This window comes from Cyprinodon tularosa, unplaced genomic scaffold (genome assembly GCF_016077235.1).
Source record: "Cyprinodon tularosa strain WSP-4 unplaced genomic scaffold, ASM1607723v1 ctg3, whole genome shotgun sequence".
Lineage (NCBI taxonomy): Eukaryota > Metazoa > Chordata > Actinopteri > Cyprinodontiformes > Cyprinodontidae > Cyprinodon > Cyprinodon tularosa.
This window is the reverse complement of record NW_024039007.1, coordinates 455,996-472,102: the sequence shown is the minus strand read 5'-3', so window position 1 is coordinate 472,102 and position 16,107 is coordinate 455,996. Positions and strand designations below refer to the sequence as shown.

The 16,107-nt window shown below is 38.6% G+C and overlaps 1 protein-coding gene across 1 annotated transcript in view; it reads right to left on the bottom strand.

Annotated features, from left to right (window-relative positions):
* Nucleotides 1–16,107, bottom strand: part of dnajc17 (DnaJ (Hsp40) homolog, subfamily C, member 17) — a 49,525-nt gene that overhangs the window by 15,647 nt on the left and 17,771 nt on the right. Inside the window, exons 8-10 of the mRNA XM_038291434.1 lie at nucleotides 12,847–12,924; nucleotides 9,566–9,646; nucleotides 6,791–6,910 (exon numbers count right to left, since the gene is read on the bottom strand). Of these exons, the coding sequence (XP_038147362.1) occupies nucleotides 6,791–6,910; nucleotides 9,566–9,646; nucleotides 12,847–12,924 (279 nt within the window). The remainder of the gene's footprint in view (nucleotides 1–6,790; nucleotides 6,911–9,565; nucleotides 9,647–12,846; nucleotides 12,925–16,107) is intronic.

The window sequence follows — 16,107 nt, the reverse complement described above, 5'->3', positions numbered from 1 at the left end:
AATGTGCAGTAATGCTTAATTATAGTGTCTTAAATAACTCTTTTTGCCAATGAAAATTTTTCCAATTTGGTCATTTTCCCAAACTCTGTACTTGAGGGCCACTGTCCTGCAGGGTTTAGAGGTTTCCTGCTCCAGCACAGCTGATTTTCATTGATAGCTGATTAGCAGGCTTTAGCTGAACTGCAATTAATGAAACCGCTAAAAGCTGAAAGTATCGAGTTGGGGCAAGCCTGCATTAGAATCACAAACATCAGTGCACAGCACAGCCTAGCACTTAATGGTGAAGCAAACAGGAAAAAAAGTATCTTTAAAGCATTCCCACAGCATGATGCTGCCACCACCAGATTTGATAGGTAAGGGTTATGTGAAGTGTTAGTTTTCCTTCCACATAAAGTTTAACATGTAAGCCAAACGGTTTAAGATTTAGTCGCATCTTGAACAGAACAACTTGTTTTTAAATAGTGGCTCTGTTCTTTAAACACTTCAAATAAAAGGTAATATTTGTAGACTGTCAACAAACAATATCAAGACAGCTACATGAGCTCTGATCTACATTTGCATACATTTTTATTTTTCTTAAAAAGGTATCTTTGTCTTACATAATCGTTCCAAAGAAAAGTGTTAAGGTTCGCTTTCAGTCTGCCAACTGCACAGCCCCATGCTAAGGATCTATTCCAGACACAAGATCTATTTTCCCAGAGCACACTTTTCAGGCACTAGGAAACCAGCAAACTGGGAAAACGATCCAAGAATAGCTCATCTGATGCATCTGGTTCTGCCGTGACAACCCTTAGCTGACTCTGGGTCTAAATGGAAGAGGCAGGCATATAAAACTCTGATTTAAATGCTGTGTGATGTATTAACCTTAAGTAATACGGTATACTAAATCGAACCATGAACAGAGTGATTAATGATGAGATCATCTCCCGGAAGACTCAAGCATCAAGGCAGACAGTCTGTGGATGTATTACAGTTACAGTCTATCAGTTATTAGACTCTGTAATGCATACAATTGGCCACATGTGTGAATCCTCTCTCTGAACCTGCAAATATGACCCCCTCCTAGAAGGGTTCTGATGTACAGATACTGTGTGTTTGGTTTGAATTCAGCTTATCTGACCACCAAAGGGATATCTCTTATAAAACAGACCCTTTAGGATAAATATTTGTATTTAATAGAAGGCTTACTGTAAAATGTTATTTCCTTCATAATTCTAAAGGGTTTCGTGATGACAGAAAACATTTTTGTTTATTTAAACCATTTCTTGTCCCAGGACGGAATGAAAACATCCATTTAAGTTTGTTTTTTTTGGTCAAAATAAAAATTAGATATATAAGAATTAATTTTTCAAGGACATTTTTAAATGGACACCCCTCTACTAATACCACATTGTGGAGAAACAGTTTTTTTTCGATAGCCACCAAAAATGTCTTTAATTACTTCTGGTTAAACATTGACCGGCGATCATTGACCTTTTCTTTTTCTTTTTTTTAATTGGTAAGGGCAAAGTCCATCTAAAATGGTTGCCTTTCTAACACTAAAAACATGCACCACAAAGCTACTATAGGTGTTTTCTAATTACTGATGTTGGTCTGGTTTATTTTTTATTTTTTTCAAACAATTATGTTAACATGTATCTAAGTTTAATGGCCATTTGGCTTATAATGTTTAGAAGCTGGCTAACTGGAATCGCAGTAATTTCATTTCAACTCTGAAAACAGAAAAAAAAGGAGAAAAAAAAAACAGGTTTATTTGAAATTTTCGAAGTTGTCCAAATTATTGTTCAAATTTCAATAAATGGATGTGTATATTTATCCCTATATGTGCTATTTTAATCTTTTATGGATTAGTGAAAATCCACAATAAATTCAAACTTATTTATCTGGACATGAACACAGTTGTTCTAAGTACTATGAGTCTACTCTTTATAGAAATGCTTTAACAACATTATAAAGTTAAAATTAGTATCTGTAGTCCTGCTGAAGATAGATGTAAACATCTAAATATGTACTGACAATAATAAACAGGGAAGATGCATATGCATTCCATATGTCTACGAATAAATGACCAGAAAAAAAAAACTCCTGTTAGACCAAAGAAGATTGAAAAAAGTAGGAGATACAATTCCCATGAGCAGGGATAGGAACATTCATTTGTTATAGTAAGTTGTTTTTTAAATAATGATAAAAAACAATAAACAGCAATAACTTTTAGCAGAACTTTTACTTTTGAAACATTAGCATATTTTAAAACAATTCTTCAACTCTATTCCCTTATTGTTTCCAAGTAAACATCCAGCCTCATTAACGTCTCCTTAAGTGATGAAACAAAGAGATTCTGACCAGTTAGATACCAAAAATGTTTGAAATTACACATTTTGGTGACTTTACTAAAGCAGTACACATAATATTTCCAACCTGTTATTTAAACTTGAAAGGCAGAAAATTATAGAAATAGGAACTGTAAAAAATTTGATTGAATAACAGGAAATAAAGAAATCGCACAGAATCCCTTCACTTAAAGGTATAATGGAGGATTTTTGTGAATTTTTGAAAAGACTCAGATTCCACTTTAAAAAAAAATGCACATGCACAACCGTGTACCCACTTCTGAGAGGGAACGCCTATTAATCGCGTGCAAGAGCATGCACAAGCCTGTTTCTCCTTGTGCACACTCTGTTTAAAAGTTGCTGTTTGCATCACTCATTCAAGATTTTTTCCACTTTGTCAGACTCACCACCGGTAGTGCAAATGGGGACAGAAACATAAGACTGCCTTATGTAAACATATCACCAGAATGATTGACAATAAGGAGGACCCCTTATTTTGATGATCCACTTGGAAAAAGAAAATCCTCCACTATATCTTTAAGCCAATTCTGAATAGATTTTAAAACTGTGCTCCAAGAGAACGCTCTGGATATTTATAAAATGTATTGCCTGACTAACTGAGAGGAATAATTTAAACACTTGACGTTTGTATGAGTTCAGACCCAAAAGAGCAAATATTCATGAAATAATCCTTTTCCCCTGTTCTATCCTGGAGTTTATGGAAATCGTCTTTCAGCCGGGATCTGATTAATATATCAGTGTTTCATTCTTGGAAAGGTTTGAGATTCAGAAGGAATTCATATATCTGTGCTTTAATTTAAAAACTTTAGCAAGTCTTGCAGCTTTCTTTTAACCGATGCATTACAAAATGTCCTATGCAGACTATTTAAAGAGAAAAAAAGTTGAACCTATAGTAACCCTTTTGTTTCAAGTAATGCTGAAAGAATTAGGTTGTTTCTATGGTTCTTGCTGAAAAACAAAAAGTTATTATGCCGTTTGTAAATATTGGGAAGCGATCTTAATGGAGAGCGTGTCACGGTTCTTCTGATTCATAAGAAAAAACACATTGTCTTCAGATGCATTTAGTAAGCCGAGGAGAACAAGGAACTGGAATCAGGGGTGAAGTCATTTGTGTCTTTAAGCTCCCTTAAGTCAGGCCATGACCTGCTGAGCATTGTGTCTAAATTGATCAAATTAAAGAAGCAAGTCTTCACCCACTCTTCCACCTGGTTTACCCGTTTTAACCATGGGTTCTCACATGCCAACTCAGGTTTTTTAGATCCCAGATGGATTCTGGATGCTTCATTCTTCCCAGAATGTCCCTCAATGTCCACTGATTCAAAAAATAGCAGTGGGTTAACTTACAAAAGGTTGTAAAACCATCAAAAATCTCATAACTGACAAGATTTTACATTGAGAGCCAAATGAAAAATTATCCGGCCAAAATATTTTCATACTCTGTAGGAGGGGGAAGAAAAGGTTAAAAAAGTATGAGGCAATACAGGTGCTGGTCATAAAATTAGAATATCATGAAAAAGTAGATTGATTTCAGTAATTCCATTTAAAAAGTGAAACTTGTATATTATATTCATACATTACATACAAACTCATATATTTCAGATGTTTATTTTGTTTAATTTTGATGATTACAAATGACAACAAATGAAAATCTCAAATTCATCATATCAGAAAATTAGAATATTGTGAAAAGGTTCAAAATTGATGGCCCCTGGTGCCACACTCTAATCAGCTAATTAACTCAAACCACCTGCAAAAGCCTTTAAATGGTCTTTCAGTCTAGTTCTATAGGCTACACAATCATGGGGAAGACTGCTGACTTGACAGTTGTCCAAAAGACGACCATCGACACCTTGCACAAGGAGGGCAAGACACAAAAGGTCATCGCTAAAGAGGCTGGCTGTTCACAGAGCTCAGTGTCCAAGCACATTAATAGAGAGGCGAAGGGAAGGAAAAGATGTGGTCGAAAAAAGTGTACAAGCAAGAGAGATAACCGCACCCTGGAGAGGATTGTGAAACAAAACCCATTCAAAAATGTGGGGGAGATTCACAAAGAGTGGACTGCAGCTGGAGTGAGTGCTTCAAGAACCACCACACACAGACGTATGAAAGACATGGGTTTCTGCTGTCGCATTCCTTGTGTCAAGCCACTCTTGAACCACAGACAGCGTCAGAAGCGTCTTGCCTGGGCTAAAGAGAAACAGGACTGGACTGCTGGTGAGTGGTCCAAAGTCATGTTCTCTGATGAAAGTAAATTTTGCATTTCCTTTGGAAATCAAGGTCCCAGAGTCTGGAGGAAAAGAAGAGAGGCACTTCATCCACGTTGCTTGAAGTCCAGTGTAAAGTTTCCACAGTCAGTGATGGTTTGGGGTGCCATGTCATCTGCTGGTGTTGGTCCATTGTGTTTTCTGAGGTCCAGGGTCAACGCAGCCACATACCAGGAAGTTTTAGAGCACTTCATGCTTCCTGCAACTGACCAACTTTTTGGAGATGCAGATTTCATTTTCCAACAGGACTTGGCACCTGCACACAGTGCCAAAGCTACCAGTACCTGGTTGAAGGACCATGGTATCCCTGTTCTTAATTGGCCAGCAAACTCTCCTGACCTTAACCCCATAGAAAATCTATGGGGTATTGTGAAGAAGAAGATGCAATACACCAGACCCAACAATTCAGAAGAGCTAAAAGCCACTATTAGAGCAACCTGGGCTATCATAACACCTGAGCAGTGCCACAGACTGATCGACTCCATGCCACGCCGCATTGCTGCAGTAATACAGGCCAAAGGAGGCCCAACTAAATACTGAGTACTGTACATGCTCATACTTTTCATGTTCCTACTTTTCAGTTGGCCAACATTTCTATAAATCCTTTGTTTTTATTGGTCTTCAGTAATATTCTAATTTTCTGATATGATGAATTTGAGATTTTCATTTGTTGTCATTTGTAATCATCAAAATTAAACAAAATAAACATCTGAAATATATGAGTTTGTATGTAATGTATGAATATAATATACAAGTTTCACTTTTTAAATGGAATTACTGAAATCAATCTACTTTTTCATGATATTCTAATTTTATGACCAGCACCTGTATGCTTTGGAAGTCAGTAAAACAAACTAAGTTACCATAAAAGCATTTAAAAAGATTAGAATGACAAGTCCCAGTGTGCAGGCTTAGTCTCCGACTGTAACCCCATGTAGGAGGTCTGACACCCCCACGCTGAGGCTAAGGGTTCAAATACAGTTCACCAAAAACACCACAGACACAAAGGTATGAGCAGGAAAAAAGGTCAGTTTAAATAACATTGAATTATTTTTTACAATAAAAATGAAGAATGAGAATTTAAGGAGAATAAATCAATCTTAAAATGAAAAAAAACAAGCAGTCCTTTATGAGACTGAATTGCAGACCAACATGTTATGTTTCAGCCTTTCCTCTGTGAGAATAGCTTTTCAAATTGCCTTTTCAGATGTCCTTCCTGAGCTAAAGGTGCAGCCAAAACAAACTCCCAATATCAGTGTGTAATGGTTTGAGTAGTTAAAGAAAATGTCCAACTGCCTGTCAAAACATACAAATGTATTCTATATAGATATCATAGCAAAAGAATTAACATTGTTAGAAATTCATGAAGCTTAGAGCCTCATTTTTAACCTGTGGAGGGATTAGATGTTTGAAACTCTGGAAGAGCAACCTGACCCAGTCATGGAGTCTAATTACATCTAAATTTATAGTTGCTGGCAGCTTTCAGCCATAAAAGCATTGTGAAAAAGTAATATTAATTTACTTTTATCTTCTCGAAGGTTTAACATGAAATATCATTCCCCCTATCCCAAGCCCTCTTCTGATTGGTCATCTCATGTTTGATAGACTATGATAACAGATTTAAATACATTTATTAAAACTCTACTTTAGCCTAATTATGATACAACAATCAATGATTTAATGGCAAAAATAAAATCAAACTAACAAAAAAACTACTGAATCTTATGGATTAAAATGGATCAGAAAAGGTGAAAAATCCACAAAACGTAAAACAGAAAGGCAGTGCTACTTGTTTTTGGCTGTCATTACTGCACAGTGCCTCACCTTGGCTGCACTAAGAAAGTGTTGAATTCCTGGACTCTCCCAGGTCGGTTCCTTTAAAAGCGCCCAAGCAGTGGGGCCAGAGCCTAACTACTCCAAACAAAATAAACTGAGTCCACTTACCCCACCACACTGATCCAGGCCAAAAAGAACATAAGTTCAAACGCTGGGGCAACATTTGCACGACTGATATTAAAATAAAAGAAATTCTTAACATTTACATAACTCTTTATGCAGAGAAGCTAATATTTGTGTTGGAGGTAAAGTAACAGGCGATATATTGCAACATGTTGAAGACATGGCCTATGAAAGCTGGAGGGAATTTTAGAAATACATTTTGTGTTATAAGAGTACCTGTGAAGAAATGAAAAGGCCGGACTGGGATGCAGCAGGGACAGCCTCGGGTTGTCCTTCCAGCCATGTGATCTTCAACGGGTTAACACTCAGGCCACTTTCATTTTTAACCGCCAGCTCCTAAAACAGGAGATATAGAAACTTGTTCTAAAAGTTATGTATAAAAGTTCACAGTTACAACTTTCTTATCAAAGCTATAATTTATTTCTTTTTTAATAATGCATCCACATAATGTCTTGAGTGGAGACGAATAAAATACTTTAAAAATGTTGTCATGCCTAAAATATGTAAACATTTACTTCTGGTTATGATGCTAACTTCAGCACAATAGGATTCTTCACCAATCAGTGAACAACAGCTGCTTTTCTTCTGAACCACCAAGTTAAATGTCTGCTAATGCTAACCTTTGGTTATCATTAATGCAATTTTTTCCCCAGCTTTTATTGTCATTACACTTTCACAAGCACAAAGCAATGAAATGAACTCTCTGCATTTAACCCATCCCCTTTGGGAGCAGTGGGCTGCCATCATGGTGCGCCAGGGGAGCAGTGTGGGGTTAAGGGTCTTTGCTCACGGACCCAGAGTGGCATCTCTGGGAGTGGGGCTTGAACTCAGCAAGTCTGGATTCCAACAGCAATGCCCTAACCACTAGGCCGCCACTCCCCTTGAATCCCTTTTAATGCTCAACTCATCAGGTCCTATATAGAAATGTATGCCGTCAAATTTATTTCAAAATGCCAACGAGAAAAAAAACATACTCGCATATATGTTAAACTACTTCTGCAGATGGTTTATCTACCACTGCACAACAGAAATCACACAAGCGTGACAAACTGCTGCTTAGAGAGGAGAAAATTGTTCTCTGGGCTCACCAGCTCCCCCCACGAGATCCCTCGGGATCTCACCGCCCATGATTTTCTATCCAGCAGCCACGCACCAGGACGGCTGGACTCTCAAAAGCATCTCGACCATCAGACTAATTTTCTCCTTTGTATGAAGGAAAATGTGTTTTGACAGGTTGGGCGAAGAGATACCTCTTCTGTAAGCATCCTCCTGATTGGGCCTTTAAGACACGACCACACAGGAAATAGTGCCAGAAAGCCTTTGAATGACAGCTCGTAATCTATAAGTGAAGACAACGGCTGGAGACAGGACAGTGGTTTCTCCAACGTTTGCGGTACGTGGGAGTTTGTTCTTGCACCCAAAAAAGCACAATTATTCCTCATGGAGCAGTGTCATCTTTGAATAAACAGCCGTAGAATGACGTACGATGACACTACTTCCCGTGTGATCATGTCTGCGATTCCGAAGAAGACATTTTCTCCTCTCAAAACGGCAGTTTCTCGCCCATGTAAGATTTTTTTTGTGCTGCGGTAGATAAACCATGCACAGAAGTAGTTTAACATACATGCAAGTATGTTTATTTTTCTCAAGGGCGTTTTGAAATAAATGTGACGCCAAAGAACTGGACCATGACCAAATGTTGTTGCGGACAAATAGCTTCTTAAACAAGCCTCTCCTTGGCACTCCTCATAAATGGTCTCATGCTATGACCAAATCGCAAATGGATTTTTATAGGATTGATAAGGCAAGACAGTAAGAACTGCATAACTCCAAAGAAGAAGATATATTTTTTAAAAGAAACAGATAAATGGCTGACATTAGGAAAGCATCAGTAATGTCAGGGGTAAATCTGGGAAAAAAACTTTAATGTAAGGCTAGGATAGAAATCAATGCCCCATCCTTTAAAAATATTGAGGGGCACTGCTCATTCCATCCCTCTAAAAAAGGAAAGAGCATGGAACAAACGGAAAACCACCAGGATATGGCTGCCCTTCTATAGGTAATAAGCAATAATCTGCTGCCCTGACATCTATGATTCCTATAGGGGAAACAGCCAATAGATGAAAGAATGTGCTATAGTCTTGGGTGTGAGGGGAAAAAAATAATTCAGTCTCCCCCGCGATAATCTGTCGGTGGCAGCATCATGCTGTCAGGATGTTTTTTCCTCAAGGCAGTATTAATGAGGGGCTAGGTTGAGCTAAGTATGGGAAAGCTTGGATAAAAACTGGGGAAAAACAACTTGAGACGGAACTGGTGGTTCCCTTTCCAACTAGAAAACGACCCTAAACATACAGCAAGTGAATCAGTTGAATAAGTGAATAAATGTGCTATAATTATAAAAGTGGTAACCTAATCACTAATATCACTAAATTTCAGTAGTTGTGATAGAGGGATGCTGAACAAAGTTTTACATTTTCTGCTTAGCATAAAATTTCTACAAGCATGCACCTTTTTTCGGTCTACTTCAGAGTTATGCACCTCTTTCTGTTTGCACAACCTCTTTTTGAAACATATAGCACTATGTGCTTATATGAAAGGTTCAAGGGTAATGAATATGTTTGTTTCTACAGCCAAGGAAGTGCCAGAATCATTGCCTGAATCCAATATGCTGACAGAAGTGGCGTGTTCAGAGGAAACCACAAACAAAAGAACACCAACGTGAAAAAGAGCCTAAGGAGCCAGACGATGGTGAACAATGACTCAAGCTCTTTGGGTCGATGGTTCCAATCAGCACAACCATTTCTAAAGCACGGGATTATTTTAGGTCAAAGTCTACTTCTTGAGGTTTGGACGTCTGACAGATGTTATTCCTAGAAATAATCAAACTCAAAATGTGCTCCAAGACATTGTGGCAAGTGATGAACTTGGTTCAGAAAGTCTCCTCAAGAGATTCTAACCAGAAGACTAAACGTGCAAGCCTGGGGTACTTACAGCTGCTTTCACAGATGCAAACTCCACAACAGCACTTCCTTTCTTCTTACTCGATACGATCACATTTAAAACATCCCCGTACTAAATGACACAGCAGGAGGATAAAAGCATTCAGTGGAAGGGAAGGAAAGATGCAGAACATCTGAATTAGTATTTCCTTTCACAGTATAATCCATAACCGTGAAAACAAAAACACATGCAAACTCAAAATTTGAAACACTGCAGAATATCACACATCTGAAAATACAAGTTAGCAAACAATTAAAATCCGGCTCAAAGAAATCATGTTAGCCTGTGTGTTTGAGTCGCATACTGTCAATATGAGAAGTTTACAGACCTCTGCTAAAATCCCAGAGTTGTTAGACGGCGACAAAAAAAAAAAAGTATTTTGTGAACCTTTGAACTTTGAACCTTTTTGAACTTTGAGTCGAGTTAAAAGAAATTAAGTTAGACTTAGACAAATTTTATTGTCATTTTATACACATACATACAAAACAAAATGTCGTTCAGTACAGCTCTCATGACATCCATTTCTCAAGTGCAGTAGGGATCAAATGTAAACATAAGACTCGTATATGATTTACAGTTTTTCCAACATTCAGCACTTCTTTTTTTTCCATTTTATTCAGCATTCAGCAGTCTAATGACAGTGGGGAAGAAGCTGCTTTGGAAGCTGCTGGACCTGAATCGGATGCTGCGAAGCCTCTTCCCAGAAGGCAGAAGGGAGAACAGTCCGTGATGGGGGTGTGAAGGGTCACTGATGAGGTTACGGGCTTGGGACACGCAGCGCTGGGATGAAATGACTTTTATGGAGGAAAGAGGAGCCCCAATGATCTTCTCTGCAGTTCTCACTACTCTCCTCGCCCTCTTCCAGTCTGAGGCACTGCAGCCTCCACACAGTGAGACAGCTGGTCAGAACGCTCTCTTTGGTGCTTCTGTAGAAGGTGGTGAGGATTGGTGGCAACAGGTGGGCTCTCCTCATCCTACGCTGGAAGTAAATGCCCTTTTGACCGGTGAGGTGGTGTTTACAGTCCAGGTGAGGTTGTCTGTGAAGAGCACCCCAGGAATTTGGTGCTGTTGACCACCTCTATAGCTGAGCAGTAAATGAGCAGTGAAGCGTGGTTAGACCGATTCTTCCTGGAGTCAACGATGATCTCCTTTGTTTTCTCCACAGTCAGGATCAGGCTGTTATCTGTTCACCAGCCCACCAGCTATTCCACATCCTCTCTGTTGCCCTGGTCGTTGTCGTCTCTGATGAGGCCCACCACCGTGGTGTTGTCTGCAAACTTCACGTTGTGATTGGTGGTGAACCTGGGAACTCAGTCATGTGTCATCAGGGCGAACAGCAGGGGACCAGCTCTTTAACCAGCCTTTCAAAGCACTTTATCATGATGGGAGTCAGTGCAACAGGCCTGTAGTCATTGAGTGAGGTAACCTGAGGCCTTTTTGGGCCCGGAATGATGGTGGCAGACTTGCTGGTGGGGAAATATACAGCAGGAATGCTGACCACACTAAACTCTCTGGGCAAATAGAAAGGTCTGCGGTTAACAGTCAGAAACTTGATGTCTGGAGAGCAGAAGCTAGCGACCGATCTAGCATTTTTACACCAGCTTTTGTTGATGTACACACAAACTGGGTTCTTTGTTCCTATCAACGGAATTTGAGCATCAAGACCTGGTGTATGGACATAGCCATAGTGTTCTGAGACACAGAGATTTCTTAGTGTTGAGAATATTTGGTATATTTTTAACTGACTGATACTTTCTGAGACAATGAGATTTATCTGAATCTTTGGAAGCTCTGGGTTGGTTTAGCTTTAAGATGCAACAAAAAAAGAAAATGGTTTGAAAAGCCAATTAGAACAACAATGTTATCTAAAGCCCTTTAAAAGTGTGCACTTACTGCAATACAACATGAACTTTAATACCATGGTTACTTTCTAAACAAAAACAAATCCCCAATCATTACAGAACTTGCACACTACCGTAACCACATTTTTTTTATTTCACCACATAAAGTAATTCGTTCTTTCAACTGTTCTAAACAAGCAGGTCACATAAGAGGCTAGAAAATATGTGAAATTATTTACTAGCCTGTTATAGGCTTATTGTGTAGACTTTTTTATGCAATGTGAGATCAAAGCTAAATGTAAAGTAGTAGTGGTAAAGTTGTAGTTTAAATATAATGTAACCAGAAAATGCACCAAGTTACCCATCTTAATGGAAAATTCTGGAAAAAATAGGGAATAATTGGCCATATTTTGTCTGCAGAGAGATGGATAAGGGCAATGAAGGTGGCTTATGACATGACTGGTCTTTAAGCCTGTATTAGAGCTTAGAGAAAAATATGTAGTCTAGCTCCATTAGCTCTACTTTTAGCATTAACCTTTTTCCTGTTTTAGCCTTTCATGGAAGCAGAAAGAAGGAAAATTCTGGGAAAATGAAAGTCTAGGAATGCTAATGTCCACCAAGGACACTCTTAATCCAGCCAACAGTGACAAAGGAGACTCTCAAAAGGCTTCTATTTCATAAAACATAAATATCTTAACAGATTTTTTTTGCTCCCTTAAACAAAGATTTATTTTTCCATGCAGCCAAAGTACACAAGACCAATCACGTACGCATACATGCGCTGCATAAGCATCCCCATTTTCCCAGAGAGCAGTGGCTATTTCTGCTTATCCAAACCATTAACTGTCACTCAATGATGGTTGCCATCAAAAACATTACAGTCCCTTTGCCTAAAATTTGAAACAGGAACAACACTTAATATCTTTACTCCCTGCTCAGATCACACTGCATATGTGCGTGAAGAAAACAAATTCAGCTGCTCTGCTCTAGGCAAGTTGACGTCACTGACACTTGCCCCATCCCAATTTGAGGCCAACCTGCACCCCACCAAAAGCCCTCATGACAGATCGGGGGAGAAGATGGCGGTGGGTTGCATGAGAACAGCACATTTCCTAAAGCCTCCCTTGGTACTGTTTAATCACCTGGTAAGAGGGGGACAAACAATGCCGTGCATGGCTTTAAAAGGGCACCACAACATAGCCCTAAGCACTTTCACTCCTACAAAACTTAATGGGCCTTGATAAGTGGAAGTGTAAACAATCTACAGTCCTGATGTCATGCAGGCCTCAAATAAGGGTGGACTTTAGAGTGCAGGTTTGTTCAAATGAAGCTCTGCCCTACGAGCGTGAAAACAAAGATTTAAACTAATAGCTACTCTTATAACAGCTCAGCACGAGTTCCAATCTTTTAATTGATTTCCAGGACACCCACCTTATGAAATAGTTTAAGTAGAACTTCTTGAGAATAACCTCCATTCATCTCGTCGTCCTTCTTGCATTTCCATTTTAACTAGAGGAGAAAAAAAAGAAGGCCAACATTAGTCATGATCACTTTCAAGAACTAAAGAAGTGCACGATAATGGATAATCCTTAAAGCTGGATTGATTAAACTCAGCTGCAGAGGAGGTGAACCGTGCCAGACAGGTTTGGCTCTGATAACTAAAACAGAGAGCTGAAAACTATCAAGACAGGCTGAAGCTACGGGAGGAAGAACTCTTTATGCTCTTGGAACATCAGCATTGAACCACCTGCAAGACCTGCAATCAATTTCCATTCATAATAGTTGGAGCTGCACGAATGGGGAGAAACCCCTCAGATGGGTGAGCACCAGACTAGTTCATAAATCACCTGCTAAACTAAAGCGCTGAGTCCTTACAGGCTGATGCCCAAGATTAATAACAGGTCTCTTTACAAATCAAAAAATGTATTATTTGAATTTACTGGTACAGATAATCAGGTTTATTCTACCCATCCCCTTTACTCTCATACCCATAAATTAAATCTCCCATTGGATATAAAGTAATCAGTCTAACTCTAAATAATGCAATCTGTTCAAATCTACTAATAATTTAGGTGTCAGCAAAGTGCCCATAGTCAGTGTTGGGAACGTAAAATATTAACTAGTTATAGTTACTAGTTAATTCTCCCCAAAAGTATAATATTTACTAAAAAGTATAATGGTGGCTTTTCTTAAAAAGTAACTTAGCTAGTAGCTCAGTTAAATAAAAGTAACTAGTTACCAGTTAAAGTATCTCAGCATTTACTTTTCAAATAAAAAATGTCAATAAATTTTAATGACTTATCCTCTATATAAAGGTTCAATAGAACTTAAGAAAAAAAATAAAATAAAATATATGTGTATATATAGGAAAACTGCTGATGGGCTGCGATCAGAAATGTTTTATTCGAGTTAATTACAGGGTCTGTAGTTAATTAATCTAATTTTAATTGAAAACCATATCGACCAACGTTTCAATTCAGAAAAGCCTTTTTGATCCTCAACTATTGAATAAATTATCTGAGCAACACAATTATTGTATTTAATTGACAACTTTAGGCTATTAAACCATCAGATAGGTTGAAAGTTATATTCATTTAGCTTTATTTGGAAAACCATTGATATTTTACGTGACTTTTTTGAAAAAATACTATTATAGAAGTTTGAACTGTCCATGAACATTAATCATAGCATAATTATTTCTAATTAATATGGAAAAACTATATATATATATTTTGCAACAAGACATAGAATATTGCCAGTTAGTTGCATACATAAGATAAAGCTTAATTTCTAAACTTAATTTCTAATACTGAAATAACTAGGACGGTTCAGCTCTAGGTAAAGGATTACTTTACAATTGCTGTTGAATGTGCAGCATTTATTGCAAATTAAACATTTGCCACTGAGGCTACTGTTTATAGTCAAACCGGTTACTAACAAAGAGTTACCTCTCCCAAAAAGTAACTGTGATACTAACTGAGTTACTCCACAATAAAAGTAACTAGTTACTAGTAAAAGTAACTATTGCGTTATTTTTTGCGTTTCTCGCCCCCTTAACCATCACCACCCAGCCCCCACCTTCTCGTGTGTTTCAAAGCCAGCTGAATAGAGTGGACGACAAAGACAAGAACCTGCAGAGAGTTTTGCATTTATTGCAACTCAACGTAAACGACATGGGGGGGGGGGACGCTATCTGACGGGCCTATAAACCCCGTCAGATAGTGTTCCCCTTTTCTTAACATGGGGGGAACGGTATCTGCTGCGGTGAGTGTCATCCATCCATCCATCCATCATCCATCCATCCAGATTTCTCTCTTTCTCTATATAGGCTAACATTTAAACATTCATGCTCTCCGTAGTTTCCCCGTGGCGCGAGCACAGGGCGGGTTTACGCGTCTTTAGCGAGCATGCGCGGTGAATCGTGCCGCCTGCACTGTGCGGAGATGCAGGGGAAACGCAGATCGACGTAACACCAGTATTTCCATCTGGAAAACGCTGTTTTGCTGCTGGAGTCCTCCTCACTCTCCATCTCTCTGTGTGTGCTGTACGTTAACACCGCCAGCGGAAACACCCACCTACTCAACTGACAGACGGAATCTCACTATACATCAGCCAATCTCATCCTCCCCTCTCTCATGACAAGGCGCGCACGAGTCCTATCATGAAAAAAGGTTAATTGTGCGACCTGAGTAACGTGCAGTAACGGGGTGTCAGCAATGGTAACTGCGTTATAGTTACAGTCAAAGTAATTAGTTAGATTACTTGTTACCAAAAAAGGTAACGGCGTTAGTAACGCCATTACTTTCAACGCCGTTACTCCCATCGCTGTCTGACAGTACTATTGGATAGCACTTATTATTGTGACCGAGGAGTTACTTTGGCTGTAGTTTATACCGATTTGAGGTATTCAGATTGATTTTGTTCTAAAAAAATTTCTAGAAACACAAAAAAACATATGCTTTTGAAGCTATTTAAGAACAGTGAAGTACGCTTTGGGATAAAGTTAAACAGGATTCACTGTTCCATAAAAAAAATAAAAAAATAAAAATAAAAGATGAAGGTGGCAGTGTCACTAACGCTAGAGGAAAAAATAATTAAGTTTATTTTGCAAAAAGGAGGGAATATCTTTCATATAGGTATGTACATCGAAGACAGAATTGTGAGTCACGTACTGAACGATAACTCCACCAGAACAGTGGACAAATTATTCATTATGTAACCCCATACAGATTGATTCCCAATGTGCGATGGTCATGTGTGCCTTTTCACATGCAAGGTATTTCTTGCTGTTTTCTACTGATATATAATCCTCTAGAAAATTCAGCTTGGAGTAAAGACAGCCACAGACTGCAAAATAATCTATTAGGATTATTTTTCCTTTTAAATGTTTTTATTTAAGGCCCTGTCACTAAAGGCTGATCCGAGTTCCTGTACCCCTAAAAAAGTGATATTGTGCAATGTCTCATATTCAGAGACAAATCACAGCAGAAACCTGCCAGTAGTTTATGGCAACTGTTGAGAACTGCATAATGAATGGCAAGCACAGGGGGGTTGATTCGGCTCCAGCATTCTGCTCACTGTCAGAAAAGCACGTTTTCTGGGAAATCTCAAGTCCAAGGAGCATTTTTACAATAATTATTGCTGAAAATGTACATTCTCTTCTCCAGCAGCAGTTTCCCTCTACCCTCTGAT